We start from the raw sequence: 17,129 nt of genomic DNA on the forward strand, positions 1-17,129 counted from the left end.
TATATATTATACAGTTACATTATGTGCATATATGATATGGGGGTTACACTGTGACAGTGGGGGGGGCTGGGGGAAGATGGGGGTATATCTGTGCCTATATATTATACAGTTACATTATGTGCATATATGATATGGGGGTTACACTGTGACAGTGGGGGAGGGGGCTGGGGGAAAGATGGGGGTATATCTGTGCCTATATATTATACAGTTACATTATGTGCATATATGATATGGGGGTTACATTGTGACAGTGGGGGGGGGGCTGGGGAAAGATGGGGGTATATCTGTGCCTATATATTATACAGTTACATTATGTGCATATATGATATGGGGGTTACACTGTGACAGTGGGGGGGGGGGGGGCTGGGGGAAAGATGGGGGGTATATCTGTGCCTATATATTATACAGTTACATTATGTGCATATATGATATGGGGGTTACACTGTGACAGTGGGGGGGGGGCTGGGGGGAAAGATGGGGGGTATATCTGTGCCTATATATTATACAGTTACATTATGTGCATATATGATACAGACATTACAGCAGTATTTATTCTGCTCAGAGCTGTATTGTTGAAAGGACAATCTGAACCAGATAATAACCTTGTAGTGCCTGACTGATATATAATGCTCCCTCTACAGGCCATACAGGAGAATTACACACACACACAGGTAACAGATCCTTTGTTCCCTTTTCAGTCAGAACGTATGCACGTAACCCCCCCACCCCCCCGCCAATCCCCATATGATGCTGAAATCTATAGGAATTAATTTACTCATGGTGCTTCAGATAACACTGTTGCTGTTCATGGAATTTCACATTCTATTACTTTAGTATTGAAGTATAATTAAAATAACTGTATACAGTGTCCCTCAGTTACAGCCCCTTCCCCTGACTCCCCCTTGCCTTACTATAGCACCAGCGAATCTATATATTGATATGATTATTCTAAGCAGTTCAGCACTGCAACAGGGAGGGTCAGACACCACATTGCATTATATGTGCCATATAAAGGCACAAGGCACAAGGCTGAGTTATACAGGGAACTCTGAGTATCACTCATGTATTATAAGGGATAATGTACCCCCTACTGTAAATGATAAGGATATTAGCAGTCACTGAGGGGTTCTGTGCCCCCCATATAAAGGCACAAGGCTGCAGGCTGAGTTATACAGGGAACTCTGAGTATCACTCATGTATTATAAGGGATAATGTACCCCCTACTGTAAATGATAAGGATATTAGCAGTCACTGAGGGGTTCTGTGCCCCCCATATAAAGGCACAAGGCTGCAGGCTGAGTTATACAGGGAACTCTGAGTATCACTCATGTATTATAAGGGATAATGTACCCCCTACTGTAAATGATAAGGATATTAGCAGCCACTGAGGGGTTCTGTGCCCATATAAAGGCACAAAGCTGCAGGCTGAGTGTCTTAGAAACAAAGAATGTCCATTCGAGCTGATATTTTCAGACGAGATATAATAAGCACATTATAGAACAGTCAATTTAAAAAAAAAAAAAAAGACACAATCATATTGTTAAAGGAGAAGTCTAGCAATGATTATTCTTTTGCACAGGTATTCAGATTGGCCCTTGTTCAGGGCAGATAGGTGGGAAGACACCCATCATCGCTGATTCTCTACTTCAGTGCTGTCCAACTTCTGCGGTGCCGAGGGCCAGAATTTCTCTCGCATACATGGTTGGAGGGCCGCTGATGGAAGCCAGTTTTGGCCACTCCCCCATTTTAAACCAAACCCACTTCAAACCACACCCATTTTATCACAATGGTCGCTGCTGGGATAACAACCATCATTCATATGTTAAAGAATTATATTATGTCATATTAAGACACACCCTTAAATCCATGTGCCTCCTCCTCCTCCCCTGTGGATAGCAGAGCAACCCCCAGCATATAATTACACACCTTAGGGACCATTTAATGGCTATTTCATACTGCTAACAAACTCCCAGAACAAACCCCTGCCAGGTTCACCTCCCACAGGCAGCATAGGGTAGGCAGAGTATGGCACACACAGGCAACACTCTGCCTGTCCTATGCTGCCTGTGTGTGCCATACTCTGCCTGCCCTATGTGCCATACTCTGCCTACACTATGCTGCCTATACACAGGCAGCATAGGCCAGGCAGTACATACAATGTCTGAGGTGTGAAGAGGTTAACAATGGGAATGATTATAGCCTGAGCCTGAGGTGTGAACAATGCAGGGGGTGAACAATGCAGGGATTAAAAGGTGTGAACAGTACAGGGGATTACATTTTTAAACAATACAGAGGGATTACAGCCTGAATCTGAGGTGATAACCATGCAGGGGGCCAGTTAATCTCAGTACTGATACCATTTAAAGCTTACACAAAGGTAAGCCATCAAAGCAGCCAGACAGGTGGGGGGCCACACAGAGGGGGGTCGAGGATACCTGCTTCATTGCTTTACTTACCCTTTAATGCGAAAACGTCAGTTAAAAATCCCTGGTTCCCAAGCAAGGTAACTTATAACAAACTAATTAACAACGGAATTAAATGAGTCTGCCTACATAAATCCCCTTGTGCCAACGGAATATTGGATTTTACACCCTAGCGCACCCCCCCAAAACAAAGAAAGAAACCCCTTACATCCCAAAATGTGTACAAATGATTTGATAATAGAGCGATTATCGTATATAATAGGGGGGGATGAAACTGGAATCCACTTGGTAAGAATTAGTAGTGTAAAAATGTCTCTCTTTAACCCTGCGAATGCCAGCAGGTTTTATGCTGCCGACGCGGACGTGCCAGTTCCAGCTGTAGGAGGGAGGTGCTTTTAACCGAAGGCACAGAGAGGCCAATGACACAAACCAAGTGTAAATCATCCCTTATGGATTGCATCCCGCAGCAGCCAATGGGAAGAGTAGTAAGTAAAAAGTAAAATAATGGCCATTGTATTTAAAGGGCCATGCTCTAAATCCACTTCCCTGTGGAAAGAGCTGGACAGTTACTGGAGGGGTTAAAATCCCCTCAGAGCAGGTTCTCACTACGCAGGTAAACGATTTTTGAAGTAAACCGTAGTTGCACCGTAAACCGAGCCTCCGGCTACTATTGCACGTGGCGTCCGGACACCGTATTTATTCTAAGAGCTTCAATACTGCAGAGTGGACGGTTCTGTAAAACAAATCTGGATCCAAGGAGGAAGGTCCGTCAGTCTTTAAGGTCCCATCATCAGTGGCGCAGCACGGAGCGAATTATTCCTCATCCCACGGAGGATTGACCTTCCCGCCGTCAGTTCCGGTCATTTTGGTCAGTTTAATTGTCCCCTGAAAAACGGTGAGTCACCTGGCCAGCCGCGAAGCCCGCCTCTGCCGTAGCCAGTCCCGCGTTTCTCGTACCACGAGGGGCACCATGAAGACGACGGTCATGCAGATCTGTTGGGCGACAGAGTAAAGGGAAAGGTATAGTAGGCTGGCAGTTAGATCACGCAAAAGCAAAAGTCGCCCGTAGGTGCATCTTACCATGAATATGAAGAAATAGAAGACCCACATCCAGCTGAGAGCATTCTGGATTAAAGATACCAGGGTCTGCAAATAGAAAGGGTTAATATTATTCACTTTATGGCAGTAACGTAATGCAGCTTCCCTTCTCCAGCCGGCCACTAGGGGGCAACCTCGCTGCTTCCTCACCTGGCCCAATGCCGCTCCGATACTCCCAGTCCCATCCACGATCCCCGTGACAGTGGCCAACGCCTCGCTGCTGCCCCTCACCATTTCCTGGCGCCCAAGGTCCGCAGAAATAGCCGAGCTGATCATGTTGGAGGGGCCGCCGACGAAGAACCCTGCGGGGAACCGTGGAAAATATGTTTATAAAATACGTTTTTCCCAATATAAAAGATACAGTAAACAACAGGGCTAATGCCTACCTGTCACCGACATGATAAAGGCATTTATAACCTTGTCGTTAGGGGAATCTGAAAGACAAGAAAGATCATAGAATGATGGTACAGCCAATCACGTGCAGCCTTTCTGTCACCTGTTTGTACCAGAAGGCAGTGATTTGTCTCTTTTTCCAAATTGCAAGTAACCACAAACTGACTGATGCATCCGGTTGTTGTGACGGGGGGGAGGTACAACAGGCACAGATATAACCACAAACAGAGCAATCGGATCTATCAGATCTAGGCTGCGCCCCGTTCTACAATAGAGGAAGTTCCCCTTTATCTTCAGTATTTGGCAGGGGAAGTAATCCCAGCGACGCACTGTTTGTTTATTTATATCGGATATTGTTAGGGTTGTACAGTCACTTCCCTCCCTTTGGTTCACTTTTAAGTTAGTGGAGGGGTTGAAAGCAGCCTTTCAATTGGTCTTCATTATTTATTTTGTACAGTTTTTGAATTATTTGCCTTCTTCTGACTTTTTGCAGCTTTCAAATGGGGGTCACTGACCCCGGCAGCCAAACCCTATTGCTCTGTGAGGCTCCAGTTTTATTGTTATTGTTACTTTTTATTCCTTATCTTTCTATTCAGCCCCTCCCCTATTCATATTCCTGTCTCTCATCTAACCACTGCCTGGTTGCTAAGGTAACTTGGACTCTAGCAACCAAAAACCTATTGCTCTGTGAGGCTCCAGTTTTATTATTGTTACTTTTTATTACTGATCTTTCTATTCAGACCCTCCCCTATTCCAGCCTCTCATTGCAACTCTACCTTAGCAAGTCCCTGGTTGCTAAGGTCATTTTGACCCTAGCAAACAGATACAGCTAAAATTCCAAACCGGAGAGCTGCTAAACAAATAGTAAAACAATTAAAAAAAACCCAAATAAAGAATGAATACTAATTGCAAATTGTCTCAGACTATCACTCTCTACATCATACTATAAGTTAACTCAAAGGTGAACAACCCCTATAAGTGAATCAAGCACTTCCCTTCCTATTTGGCCACTCTCTGTACTAAAAACGATATTGGCCGACGGGCCCATACACGGGCCGATTGTAGCTGCTGATATCAGTCCCTTAGACCGACGCGGCAGCTTATCGGCCCGTGTAGGGGCACTACCGACGGGCCTGTCCGACCAATATCTGGCCTGAAATCAGACAGATATCGATCAGGCAGGTTTAAAAATATAGTTGGATCCGGAACCGCATCGGCTCATTGATGCGGTCCCTGAACCGACTGCGCCTATACCCAGCGTTCTAATTTGATCGTTTGGCCCCAGGGCCTAACGACCGAATTAGCCCGATATTGCCCACCCGTAGGTGGGGATATCTGCAGAAGATCCGCTCGCTTGGCGAGATATTAGTGTGTATGGCCACCCTTAGAGAAGATGACCGGGGCCCAACACCCCTCAAAGGGAAAGTATAAGCATAAAATGCTTTGTTTTTGATATTGCGCACACACGCACGTTCCCCCCCCCCCCGCGCACACACGCACGTTCCTTCACACACGCACGTTCCTCCCACACACACACGTTCTCCTCCCACACACACACGTTCCCCCCCCCTCGCACACACACGTTCAATCAAAACTGACCAAACACGAGGGCCCAGCTGCTCTGTTACCCACTGGCTAGATCAGCAGTTCTCAACCTGTGAATCGGGACCCCTTTGGGGGTTGAACAACCCTTTCACAGGGGTCGCCTAAGACCATTGGAAAACACATATTTCCGATGGTCTTGGGAATAATTTTATGGTTGGGGGTCCCCACAACATGAGGAACTGTATTACAGGGTCACGGCATTAGGAAGGTTGGGAACCACTGCTCTAGACTGACCACGGTACTTACGGCTGTAACCAAACAGGGAGCCCACGGCACACAGCAGGCTCACAGTGAGCACCGGGGATCTCATCTTCATTAAGTCCGAGATTAACCCTTGGACTGTCCCACCTGCAAGCAAAAAACAGATTTTTTACACACCCCTTCTGATAAAAGCTGCCGACTTGGTCCCTCCGGCCTGTGTATGGGCCCCGGCGATGAACCTGCCCGACCAATATACCGGCAGTAACAGCTCTGTGTTCCTTACATTCCCACGGCCCATAAGGACCTTACGCAATCGGTTACACAAATCATGTTTTTTTTTAAAAACGGGAAGTAAAATCGATTCCAGTAAATCCAGGAAACAGGAGTTTGGGGTTTGTGGCCCTTGTGGTACATTAGAGAGTGTTTCTATTCCGACCACAGGAGTGGCAAAGCCGTATGTGGCATCTCCCGAACCATTAATGGGAAGCCATTACGGCAGTTATTGTAGGGTACTGACCGATGATTCCTCCAATGTCGTACCAGATGGAGAGCTGGTCGGCCTCGGCTTCTTTCCACTTGAAGTTGTTGCTCAGGTAGAAGGGCAGCCAGAAGAAAAAGGAGTAATTGACCAGCTTGAGGCAGGCATAAGCAAGCGAGTACTGTGCAGAGGAGAAGAAGACATGGTGCTTAAGTGAGAGCAAAGTCATTGGGGCCCCTGGGCCCTCCAATTGTTATCTTATGCTGCCAGTGAGAGACGGGAGATCTGGGAGACAGATAAGGTGCCCATACACTTTCAGATCCGCTCACTTGGCGATGTCGCCAAGCGAGTGGATCTTCTCCCAATATCCCCACCTATGGGTTGGCCCTGGGGCTAAACGATCGAATTATAACGACGGGCATAGGCAAAGTCGGTCCGACTAAATTTTTTAACCTGCCCGATCGATATCTACCCGATTTCAGGCCAGATATCGGTCGGGCAGGCCCGTCGTTAGTGCCCATACACGGGCCGATTAGCTGCCCAATCAGTCTAAGGGACCGATATTGGCAGCTAGAATCGGCCCGTGTATGGCCGCCTATATCCAGAGTACAGCTGGATCTCGGTACAGTGCTGCCCCCTAGTGGAAGTCCTGGCCATGTACATGTAATAGGCAGATCAGATCAATAGGCAGACTGCATGTCAGATATATACTGTATTACACACAAAAATCTAATCAGCAGGCTGAGGGGACCATAAAAATTACCCCACATCTGGCCCAGGGCCTCCAGCTGGAGGGCCCCCAATCTAAACCAAAATACAGCAGCTGTTTAACCCTTTCACTGCCAGCCGTTTTGGTCAAAGCGGAACTTGTATTGCCAGACAGTTACACTTTAGGGGCCTTTCCTCAGGGGGGGACTTTTAGTTTACCCAGGAAAACAATATATCATTTTTTTCAGGACAACCTAAGCTTTCAAGATATGGTCGAATGTTTATGTAATTCCAATTCTGTAACAAGATACAGGCTTCTAAATGTCTAAAAAATAAAAAAAAAATAACATTTTCCATTATATAAACACACACACCAGAGACAAAAATTATGTTATGCATGAATTTACCACTGATTTGCAAAGTCCCATGTCTCCTGAACGTGCCGATACCAAATATATATAGTTTTATGGGGATTTCTCACTTGTATAGGCCACAAACTCCCGGCAGGACACTACCAAATTCCCAAAGCACTGCGCCAGAAAGCTGCATACTTTAGATTTTAGGGCCAAAACTCCCACTAACAGAAAGTTTATGCCAGAAAATTATACATTTTTGTAAAGAACGGATTCTGGGGAATCCAGAATAGGCACAACTTTCTGTCTGCTCCAAACTACCAAGTCACAATGCTTTCCTAAAGTTATTGTTTTTTTTTATCAAAATTTGTGAAATTTTTAAAAAATCACTTCTAAGCTTCCAGTCTATAGAATCTTATCTCCTACAGGTCATAAAGTAACCAAATAAAACCCCCTAAATATGAACGCCAGGGGTCCCCTGAACAGTTTGATGCCCAATATGTATAGGTTTAGCTAAGTATGTGGCCCCCCCAATAGGGGCCCCAATGGGAACATACCCCCATATAATCATTTCCTGCAAAATCAACACATTTACATCATTATATGTGGAATAAAGTTAGTAAAAAGTACGCTCACCCCAGAAAGCCATATATTTTTGGAAAGTACACATTCCCCCGAATCTATAATGGGTACCCATGTCTTTCTACTCCAAAGTACCAAGCCGCAAAGCTTTCCTAACTTTTATGACATTTCAGAAAATCGCATAAAAATGTTGCAATTTGCCGCATTTATCTCACACAATTTCTTGCAGATAAAGGCAAATCCCCCCAAATAGAAACCCCAAAGGTCTACTGAACAGTTTGATCCCCAATATGCATAGATATACCGACGTACGTTGTATATACAGACCCCAAAATGAAAATAGCACATATGGATTTCTCACCCCCCAACAGCGTATTATGTGCCGTATCCCCCCCTAACTATACAGAGACCCCCAGAAAACCATATATTTTTGGAAAATACACATTCAGATGAATTCAAAATAGTTAAAGTTATTTTCCTACACCAAAGTTACACCTGGCAAAGCTACGCTAAGAACAGGAACACTAATACGGGGATAAAAACTGCAATAAAACCACAAAAATTGTGCAAATCAGTGAAAAAACAGTGAGAAACAGTCACGAGTCAATAAGTCACATGACAGCGTAATTAGTGGTCAGAATATCTGATCCAATAGTCACGCTGTCAAAATAAACAGGGAAAAGAAACTAAAAACAAAGTGGTAAAATGAAAAAAAGAAGTGTTTGTGTGTGTTTGTGTATACGCCATTGGCAGCTAAGGGGTTAAGCCTCACCAATAGGACCCCGGGCAGGCAGCACGCCTGCACGAAACCAATGGCTTTGGGCGCGCTGACAACATCGTCGCTCTGAATGGAATAATTTGATTCGTCGTCTCCGTCGTCATTTCCGCTGATGAGCGGTCGGTTTGCCCCTTCCTCTCGGGCTGCCCTGTCCGTCTCCCCCTCTCCGGTCTCTGGGAGACCTGTATAAAAGCAAACATCTTATTGGCTGCTACGGGTTACAAAATCAACCCCCCCCCCCCTTGCATTCATGTAGCTATAGCTCACACCCACAAAGAATATAAAAACACGACCAACTGCAAATAACTAGTCTTAGGGTTCCTATGTAATCCAAAAGGTGAATATTGAGATTAAACTTACAAATAGGTATATAGACAAAAACAGCATACCTTTTGGATCATACCACATACCTAACTCTTTAGGGGATGTGACGAGTCCAAAGAAGATGATTATTCCTCCAGCAAATTGCACTGATGCAGTCACCAGGAAGGCGTACTGTTAGAGAGGGGGGGTTATAAAATTAGTCATGTAGTAAGTTATACTCTCCCTCCCATATCTATTAATATACAGAGAAGGAATGTTCTGGGCACACAATAAGCTGTACCCCCATACTGTACTGTCTAAGGGAAACACTATGGCACCTCCTACCCATATGTATAAATACAAATATACAGAGAAGGAATGTTCTGGGCACACAATAAGCTGTACCCCCATACTGTACTGTCTAAGGGAAACACTATGGCACCCCCTACCCATATGTATAAATACAAATATACAGAGAGGGAATGTTCTGGGCACACAATAAGCTGTACCCCCATACTGTACTGTCTAAGGGAAACACTATGGCACCCCCTACCCATATGTATAAATACAAATATACAGAGAAGGAATGTTCTGGGCACACAATAAGCTGTACCCCCATACTGTACTGTCTAAGGGAAACACTATGGCACCCCCTACCCATATGTATAAATACAAATATACAGAGAAGGAATGTTCTGGGCACACAATAAGCTGTACCCCCATACTGTACTGTCTAAGGGAAACACTATGGCACCCCCTACCCATATGTATAAATACAAATATACAGAGAAGGAATGTTCTGGGCACACAATAAGCTGTACCCCCATACTGTACTGTCTAAGGGAAACACTATGGCACCTCCTACCCATATGTATAAATACAAATATACAGAGAAGGAATGTTCTGGGCACACAATAAGCTGTACCCTCATACTGTACTGTCTAAGGGAAACACTATGGCACCCCCTACCCATATGTATAAATACAAAAATACAGAGAAGGAATGTTCTGGGCACACAATAAGCTGTACCCCCATACTGTACTGTCTAAGGGAAACACTATGGCACCTCCTACCCATATGTATAAATACAAATATACAGAGAGGGAATGTTCTGGGCACACAATAAGCTGTACCCCCATACTGTACTGTCTAAGGGAAACACTATGGCACCCCCTACCCATATGTATAAATACAAATATACAGAGAAGGAATGTTCTGGGCACACAATAAGCTGTACCCTCATACTGTACTGTCTAAGGGAAACACTATGGCACCCCCTACCCATATGTATAAATACAAATATACAGAGAGGGAATGTTCTGGGCACACAATAAGCTGTACCCCCATACTGTACTGTCTAAGGGAAACACTATGGCACCTCCTACCCATATGTATAAATACAAATATACAGAGAAGGAATGTTCTGTTCTGTTCAAAATCCTTCCCCCAGCTAAATCTTATTACAGGTCAGTAGAAGCACCTTATGGCCTATATTTATCCTGCTATTATCACATGATCAGATGAAGGGATAACGGCAGGGTAAGTAGGCGCAGGAGAGACAGACAGGATAAGTTGATGCCGTTGGGCACCTACCTCATAGCCATATTGCAGCACCGAAGAAGCAAGGAAGGCACCCAGGATATTCCCCACCGAGGCACAGGCGCTCCATAGGCCAAAGACAAATCCTCGCCTGCAGGGAAAGAGTTGGGGGTCAGTTTGGCCATGGTGGGTTCCGGGGTAAATCTGAGGAACACTGTAGGGGAGATTTAGCTCAAACACAAAACTGGACCAACCCCGACTTCCCGAACCAGTTGCCCATGACGGCCACGACGCAGGGCCAGCCGGTAGACTGCAGGAGGCCATTCAGAATCCACACCAGGCAGTAGAAAACCTTATTGTAGAAGCGCAGCCACTCGGTGAGTGTCCCGAACACAAACATCTGCAACACAAACAGCCCCAATGGGGATTAATGGGGCAATCTACACTCACAGGGCAACATGGGGGTACAATAAGGCTAATAATTACTTACTGTGATTGCCGAGGAACACATCCCAAAAGTAAGGACCAATCGCATGTTGAGGCGGTCCCCGATGATCCCACTGATAAAGAGGCCCTGTTAGTCAGGAGGTAAGTGGTTCTGTATTAATGGGGTGTAGGAAGGTAAGTACGGGGAGCCACAAGGGCTGGAAGGCAGAATTGGGTTGTGTCTAGTGGGCTACTGGGGGATTAGCCCCAAGGTGAGCAAGCAGCAGGGGGGGCTGTTGAGACAAGAGGATGAGTGAGGGGTACTTGCCATAAGGGCCGCCATCAGTGGGTATAGGAGGTATTATAGTCAGGGACCCCATGGAAGAGGAGGGGCCCCCAAGGTAGGGCGGAACTTGAGACGAGTGGCTGGGGTCTGGAATGATCATGGGTGAAGTTTGTAATGATTGGAGGTGGTGTGGGATGGATCATGGGTGGAGCTTGGGATAATTGGGGAGTGGTCAGGGTGTCTCATAGGCATCGCTATGGAGAAATGGAGCCCCATTTAATTGTTGTAGGGCCTCACTACCCAGGGGCCTAGGCAGGGTCAGACTGGGCCACCGGGACAACGGGAAAAATCCCGGTGGGCCCCAGCGGCCCAGACCCGACCCTTGCGGCGCTCCCCCTGCCTGACCGCTCCTGCCCTGACACGTTAAATTTACGCACTCGGGGGAGGGCGTTGGGTGGGGGGCCCTGCAGGGCCCCTGGGGCGGGAGCCCCGGTGGGCCCTTCACCCCCCAGTCTGACCCTGTACCTGCCATTGGGGGGGTGGGTATAGGAGGTATTATAGTCAGGGACCCCATGGAAGAGGAGGGACCCCCAGGTTGGGGCGGAACTTGAGACGAGTGGCCGGAATGATCATGGGTGGAGTTTGTAATGATTGGGCGGCCTTGTTGCCATGGGAACTGGTACCTCTCGTCCCGGCTCTGCGTGTAACTCACCACAGCGTAGGCAAAAAGGAAGATTGTGTCCAGCAGCCCAAGGAAGATGGTGGCGGTTTTGGTATCCGGGAAGAGCGTATTCCCATTCCATGTCTGTCGGGAGAAAGCAAATGTCAGCTACTTATCCAAACAGCCCCGGCGCCATTGGCTGCAATTCTTTGCCCCACCCACCTCGTTCGGGAGCACAATGTACGTAGAGTTCAGGCCGAGGGGCGTCCATTGGCTGGAAATGCTGACCTTGACGTTGCTGAAGGCCTTACGGGAAGCGTGGAGAAGCGCGTAGCTGCGCGGGAAGAACAGATAAGGGGGTGAGTGAGATAAGCGGTGGGGCAACTCTGGGGCAACAACTGAGCAACAGATTGTATGAAGCCCCCCGAGTCCGGCCGTTTGCCTCCTACCTGAAGAAGGTCAATAGAAAGACGGCCACGTGGTGATGGGAATACTGGGAGAAGCAGCCCCTCCGTCCGGCCAGCCTTCTGGAGCCTACTGGGAAGTCCATGATTGCAAGCGCCACAGGTCCCCGCCCACTTCTGCTTCTGTCACCGCCGCCGGCTCGTGACCGAGGGTTTCAGCTGCCGTTTCTGCAAATGATAAAGAAATCATTAAGGTTGGGGAGACGGCCTCATACAGATACAAGCAAACAAAAGGAATTCTGGGAATGAATTCCAAACTCCTAAAAAAAAAATGCCATTTTCATCCTATAGGCTAAAGTGAGCTTTTTAGGAGTTTGGAATTCATTCCCAGAATTCCTTTTGTTTGCAAATGATAAAGAAATTCAGTGTCCCCCCCCCCCCCTTGCTTACTAGAGACTCCCAAATCTCTCCGTACCACACAGCATTCTGGGAGATTTCCTTAGTGCCAGCTGCCAGACAAGTCCACTGCAGACAGTAGGTTTCAACATCAAAAGAAACTGCCCCCCCCTTCTATGTCTACTTTGCCTTTAACTAGAAACTACAGCCAAACCGATCCAACGTATTCATACGGGGCAGTGGCGGTTTTGGGGGGGGGCAGGGGGGGGCTTTGGGGGGGCCGGGGCAGAGCTGGGGGCACCGGGGATGAATGTGCCAGTGTGAGGGAGTGAATGGGGCTCTTTCTGGGATTCCACATGAATTCACCTTTGTGCCTGTTGGGGGGGGGGGGGGGGGGCTTTCTCTAAATACTGAAGATGAACAGAGGGAGGAGGGAGCTACTGTGTATCTGATACCTGGGAAAGGGAGGCACAGGGATAGGGTGACTGGCAGCCTGAGGCACAGGAACGCATTGGGGTGACTGGCAGCCTGAGGCACAGGAACGCATTGGGGTAAGTGTTAGCCTGAGGCACAGGAACACATTGGGGTGACTGGCAGCCTGAGGCACAGGAACGCATTGGGGTAAGTGTTAGCCTGAGGCACAGGGAGGCATTGGGGTGACTGGCAGCCTGTGGCACAGGAACGCATTGGGGTAAGTGTTAGCCTGAGGCACAGGGAGGCATTGGGGTGACTGGCAGCCTGAGGCACAGGAACGCATTGGGGTAAGTGTTAGCCTGAGGCACAGGGAGGCACTGGGGTGACTGGCAGCCTGAGGCACAGGAACGCATTGGGGTAAGTGTTAGCCTGAGGCACAGGGAGGCACTGGGGCAGCCTGAGGCACAGGGAGGCACTGGGTGACTGGCAGCCTGAGGCACAGGGAGGCACTGGGGTGACTGGCAGCCTGAGGCACAGGGATAGGGTGACTGGCAGCCTGAGGCACAGGGATAGAGTGAGTGGCAGCCTGAGGCACAGGGGTACATAGGGGCATAGGGGCACAGGGGTACATAGGGGCACAGGGGTACATGGAGGCACAGGGGTACATGGAGGCACAGGGGTTCAGGGCAGGGGTACATAGGGGCACAGGGGTACATGGAGGCACAGGGGTACATAGGGGCACAGGGGGACATGGAGGCACAGGGGTACATAGGGGCACAGGGTTACATGGAGGCACAGGGGTACATAGGGGCACAGGGGTACATGGGGCACAGGGTACACAGGGGTACATAGGCACAGGGTACATGGCACAGGGGTACATAGGGGCACAGGGGTACATGGAGGCACAGGGGTACATGGAGGCACAGGGGTACATAGGGCACAGGGGTACATGGGGCACAGGGGTACATGGAGGCACAGGGGTACATGGGGGCACAGGGGTACCTAGGGGCACAGGGGTACATGGAGGCACAGGGGTACATAGGGGCACAGGGGTACATATGGGCACAGGGGTACATAGGGGCACAGGGGGGTACATGGGCACAGGGGTACATGGAGGCACAGGGGTACATGGAGGGGTACATGGAGCACAGGGTACATGGAGGCACAGGGGCACATACATGGAGGCACAGGGGTACATAGGGGCACAGGGGTACATGGAGGCACAGGGGTACATAGGGGCACAGGGGTACATGGAGGCACAGGGGTACATGGAGGCACAGGGGTACATGGAGGCACAGGGGTACATGGAGGCACAGGGGTACATGGAGGCACAGGGGTACATGGAGGCACAGGGTACATAGGGGCACAGGGGTACATGGAGGCACAGGGGTACATGGAGGCACAGGGGTACATAGGGGCACAGGGGTACATGGAGGCACAGGGGTACATGGAGGCACAGGGGTACATGGAGGCACAGGGGTACATGGAGGCACAGGGGTACATGGAGGCACAGGGGTACATGGAGGCACAGGGGTACATGGAGGCACAGGGGGTACATAGGGGCACAGGGGTACATGGAGGCACAGGGGTACATAGGGGCACAGGGGTACATGGAGGCACAGGGGTACATGGAGGCACAGGGGTACATGGAGGCACAGGGGTACATGGAGGCACAGGGGTACATGGAGGCACAGGGGTACATGGAGGCACAGGGGTACATGGAGGCACAGGGGTACATGGAGGCACAGGGGTACATGGAGGCACAGGGGTACATGGGGGCACAGGGGTACATGGAGGCACAGGGGTACATGGAGGCACAGGGGTACATGGAGGCACAGGGGTACAATGGGAGGCACAGGGGTACATGGAGGCACAGGGGTACATGGAGGCACAGGGGTACATGGAGGCACAGGGGTACATGGAGGCACAGGGGTACATGGAGGCACAGGGTACATGGAGGCACAGGGGTACATGGAGGCACAGGGGTACATGGAGGCACAGGGGTACATGGGGCACAGGGGTACATAGGGGCACAGGGGTACATGGAGGCACAGGGGTACATGGAGGCACAGGGGTACATGGAGGCACAGGGGTACATGGAGGCACAGGGGTACATGGAGGCACAGGGGTACATGGAGGCACAGGGGTACATGGAGGCACAGGGGTAATGGAGGCACAGGGGTACATGGAGGCACAGGGGTACATGGAGGCACAGGGGTACATGGAGGCACAGGGGTACATGGAGGCACAGGGGTACATGGAGGCACAGGGGTACATGGAGGCACAGGGGTACATAGGGGCACAGGGGTACATGGAGGCACAGGGGTACATAGGGGCACAGGGGTACATGGAGGCACAGGGGTTACATGGAGGCACAGGGTACATGAGGCACAGGGTACATGTGGGCAACAGGAGGTACATGGAGGCACAGGGTACATGGAGGCACAGCGGGTACATAGGGGCACAGGGGTACATGGAGGGCACAGGGGTACATTAGGGCACAGGGGACATGGAGGGCACAGGGTGGTAATGGAGGCACAGGGCGTACATGGAGCACAGGGGTACATGAGCACAGGGGTTACATAGGGCACAGGGGACATGAGGCACAGGGGGTACATGGAGGCACAGGGGTACATAGGGGCACGGGGTACATGGAGGCACAGCGGGTACATGGAGGCACAGGGGTACATGGAGGCACAGGGGTACATGGAGGCACAGGGGTACATGGAGGCACAGGGGTACATAGGGGCACAGGGGTACATGGAGGCACAGGGGTACATGGAGGCACAGGGGTACTTACCCCGCCCGGGATACTCCGAGTCACAGCCCCCGCTCCCCCGCAGCTCGGCCTCCTTCCCTCCCGGCTCATCGGTCCCGGACCAGCAGCTGCCAACGTACCAAGCCCCGCCCCTATTCTTGCAGCACTTCCTGGAATGGTGACGTCAGGGCGCGGGGGATTCTGGGGGTTGTAGTTCCGCCCGGGACTGTATGTGAGTGAGTGAGGGGCACACACAGTTGCACTTACTCCCCCAATGGCCTCACTCAGTCACTGAGTTTGTCCCTAGGCTGGAGCTATGCGGGGGGGGGGGGTTACAGTAAGGCTGCCTGACCCTGGGACTGCTGTCTGGTGGGGAACTGGTTCCCTATGCACCCCTCACTTCCGGTGTTTTTATTGGCATCTAATTCTGAGGGGACTTGAGACTAACCAGAGGGAGACTGTGCCCTCAGCACAGGGGTTGGTCTCTCCCACACACAGGGACTTACCTGGGAGCTTTGCCTCTCCCCTCCCTCTTATAGTAAAGGAAACATTCCCCCTGGGACCTTTGACCAATTGCAATTGGTCTTTTCTTCTCAATTCTATAAGTTTGTGCCCAGCAACTCTAGTCTAGAATCTAAACATTTATGTGGTTGCTAGGGTCCCATGTCCCTAGCAACCAGGCAAAGGCGTAAAAAACTGATGCAGAGGCCTGAGGCCCAGGGTCTCTGGTCACTACCTGCCCCAGACTAATAACGAATGAACTCCCGTCACCCCCTGGTACAGACTTCACTAGGGGCAACACCTAATCTCCCAATAAGCCCTGTTGGGAGTTGCAACTGAACAACAACATCTGGCTTAATAATCTCCCTGCTGCAAAGTCTAAAGGGCAAGTGTGTGCTCTTATCCAGTATTAAAGGGAAAGCGGGCGGTACCCTTGTGACCTGCCCTGGGCCCTACTCGCTAGTCCCACAGAACCGTACTTTTTGGGTGCTGGGGCAGAAGAGAAAAGTAAATTATTTAAAAAAAAAAAAAAAAAATAAAGACCAATGGAAAAGTAGCTAAGAATATAACTGAGGAGTGAAAATGCTGGGAGAAGACTGACACCTGGTGGCAACTGTGGGTATTACATCTTCCCTGAGCAGAGAGGGACCAACCAGTTCTGGAAGTTCATTGGCTACTGGGAGTTGCAGTTCAACAAGAGCAGAGGTTGGATCTCTCTGATGTAGATACTGAATATAACAATGTTTTCTTGCAGAGGCCAATGTGGAGCTGGGGGTCTGGGCACTCTGATACGGACCGGGGTAGGTTCATTTTTAGTACGTT

General features: G+C 49.6%; 1 protein-coding gene across 1 annotated transcript; it reads right to left on the reverse strand.

Moving 5' to 3' along the window:
* Positions 1–2,458: 2,458 nt before the first annotated feature.
* slc37a3 (solute carrier family 37 member 3) lies at positions 2,459–16,050 on the reverse strand. The gene is made up of 15 exons (XM_002941610.5): positions 15,849–16,050; positions 12,284–12,466; positions 12,057–12,168; positions 11,886–11,978; positions 10,952–11,035; positions 10,716–10,861; positions 10,516–10,612; positions 9,030–9,114; positions 8,614–8,801; positions 6,238–6,379; positions 5,766–5,867; positions 3,908–3,955; positions 3,672–3,823; positions 3,504–3,569; positions 2,459–3,416 (listed from the first exon to the last, which is right to left on the reverse strand). The coding sequence occupies exons 2-15, from the start codon at positions 12,382–12,384 to the stop codon at positions 3,324–3,326; spliced, it is 1,509 nt and encodes a 502-aa protein (XP_002941656.2). The 5' UTR covers positions 12,385–12,466; positions 15,849–16,050; the 3' UTR covers positions 2,459–3,323.
* Positions 16,051–17,129: the final 1,079 nt, after the last annotated feature.

This window comes from Xenopus tropicalis, chromosome 3 (genome assembly GCF_000004195.4).
Source record: "Xenopus tropicalis strain Nigerian chromosome 3, UCB_Xtro_10.0, whole genome shotgun sequence".
NCBI classification, from domain to species: domain Eukaryota; kingdom Metazoa; phylum Chordata; class Amphibia; order Anura; family Pipidae; genus Xenopus; species Xenopus tropicalis.